Consider the following 2,353-nt stretch of genomic DNA (forward strand, 5'->3'; position numbering starts at 1 on the left):
GGGACGGGAGGGGACGATGGAGGCACCTGGCCCGCCGGCCCACGGGGCTGGGTCTGTTCTGCGCAGAAGCAGCACCACCTGGCGGCCTCTGCTGGTGACATCGGGCACCTGCAAGTCCTGGGCCTCGGAGAGGGAGACAGAGCCTTGGGTGTAGCCCACGTGGGGTGGGCAGGACAATGATGGCTGAGGGGGGTGGAGAGCAAAGAGCAGTTCCCCCCCACACACTGTGCAGTGGGAGAATCAGAGCCTCAGCCAGCAGGCGGCATGGACGGCGGCAGGAGCCTGGAGGCCTGGGTTCCCATCCAGCAGCCCCCCATCATGGGCTGGGGGCTGGCTCTGCTTTACTTCAGTTTTCTCTGTGTGACTCAGGTGCAGCAGGGTGGGAGGGGCTGGGTGAGGGGGCCTGGGCGGGGCCTGGGGGGCGTGGTGCCTGTCCTTGCCCCTGTTCAGGAGGCTTCTCCTTTCTCCCACCTGGCCCAACCTCCCTCCAGCTCCGGTTCCCTGCGTCCCTTACCCTCAGCACGCCTGGCTGGGGGGTGGTCAGGACCAAGTCTCCCCAGCTGTGTCCAGCCCTTAGGTGCTCAGGGTAAGAGCTAGGTTGTGGGCGGGGCTCCTCCCGGCCCTGGAAGCGTCTGGGCAAGGGTGGGCGTCTCCTGGCAGGCCTTGTGGGCAGGGCAAGCCCACCTATAAGCGGCCCATAGGCAGCACTATCCCAGTGCCCTGCCCAGTGCCCTCCTCCAGGGCCCTCCGCAACACCACCCGCAGCGGGTCCCGCTTCCCGGGCTTCCGGCCTGATGTCAAGTAGATGAGGGGCTTGGAGCTGCTGTTGACGCAGGCCAGCAGCATGGCCAGCGGGGAGAAGATGGGCAGCAGGAAGTTCAGCAGGGGCCGCAGGCTCCAGTAGAGGACCAAGGGCAGTCCACAGAAGAAGAGCAGGAGCAGCATGCCCAGGACGATGCCGTAGAACCTGGGCCGAGGGCGCGTGGAGCAGCAGGCCACCCAGACAAAGAGGACCACGCCGGCCACACAGGCCACGAAAGCCAGCAGCAGGAGCCAGGCCACGCTGGCCACGTGGTAGTGCAGGCAGACCAGGGGGCGCACGCTGGTGCGTAGCAGGCCACAGGTGTTGGCAGGCAGCAGCACGGCTGGCAGGCTTAGGGCCCATGCCAGGGCACAGAGGACAGCTGAGGCATGTCTGGGCCAGCGGCCCTGGTAGCAGGCAGGGAAGAGGTCAGAGAGGCAGCGCTCCACGCTGAAGGCCGCCAGCAACCAGAGCCCCACCACGAACCACAGGAAGGTGAGCACGAAGTAGAGCGTGTCCTGGATGCCCAGGGCAGCCTGGGCCACGGAGAAGCCCACATGGCAGGAGAGGAACAGGAAATCCGAGGCGGCCATGTGCAGCAGGTAGACAGAGAAGGGCCCCTTCTTGATGTGGAGGCCGAGGTTCCAGAGCACCAGCCCATTACCGACCACCCCCTCGAGAGCCACAATCAGCGTCAGGTAGAAGAGCACGCTGTCCACGGTTCTCCAGACGCTGAACAGCCCGAACATCCTAGCCGGCTCAGAGGGCACTGGTGAGGGACCTGTGAGACAGAGACAGATGTGGTCCTCAGGCGTCTTTTGTGCGCCTGCTGGGGGTGCAGGGAGCGGCATCTGTGGCCCTGAAGGTGCCCACCTGGTGCAAGCCCGGACCACCCTTCCCCGCGGCGGGACCTCAGCCAGGGCTCAGCCCTCTGCACGTCAGGTCAGGCGTGCCTAATGCCTCCCCATGACTTCGGGCAGGCCCTGGGCTCCTGGAGGGTGCACTAAGGTACTCAAAAGACATCCACGTCCCTCCGTGGATGTGGTGAGGGCGATGCTGCACCCTCCACCGTGTGCCAGACAAGGCTCTGCAGACAGAGGGGCCTGCGTGGGGAACCCACCGGTGGGGCCTCCTCCTCCCACAGAGGCGGGAGCTTCTCCACGGTGGACCCTCAAGGGGCTCCCACCAGTGGGCCTAGCCCGGCCTCCTATGGAAGTCCACTTCCCCAGAGGGCCTCTGGAGGTGTCCAGGGAAGTAAGTGCCCAAAGGCAGAGGCTTCAGGTGGCCTGAGGAGCGAAGACGGCGTGTGGGGGTGTGAGGAGTTGGAGGGAGCCCCCAGCCTCCCTGCCCTCTCCCGGCCTGGGTAGAGGCTGAATCCTGGGTTCACGCTGCTGGCGGTGCATGCCGGAGGCTGCTCTGAAGCCTTGAACCAAGGCAGGGGCTTTGGTGGCGGTGGCAGGGCCCTGGGGCCTCTCCGGGAGCCGCCGACACAGGGGAGGGGCGGGTACAAGTGGCCACTTGCAAGGAGCAAGGCCGAGTGTCCCCGAGGAT

At 66.2% G+C, this 2,353-nt stretch overlaps 1 protein-coding gene across 1 annotated transcript; it reads right to left on the reverse strand.

Annotated features, from left to right (window-relative positions):
• Positions 1–303: 303 nt before the first annotated feature.
• LOC116548226 (mas-related G-protein coupled receptor member G-like) lies at positions 304–1,579 on the reverse strand. The gene has a single exon (XM_032273798.1). It carries the CDS (start codon positions 1,549–1,551, stop codon positions 685–687), a length of 867 nt encoding a protein of 288 aa, XP_032129689.1. The 5' UTR covers positions 1,552–1,579; the 3' UTR covers positions 304–684.
• Between the last annotated feature and the right edge of the window lie 774 nt (positions 1,580–2,353).

The sequence above is a fragment of the Sapajus apella genome, unplaced genomic scaffold, assembly GCF_009761245.1.
Source record: "Sapajus apella isolate SASKATOON/1434 unplaced genomic scaffold, GSC_monkey_1.0 scaffold8278, whole genome shotgun sequence".
Lineage (NCBI taxonomy): Eukaryota > Metazoa > Chordata > Mammalia > Primates > Cebidae > Sapajus > Sapajus apella.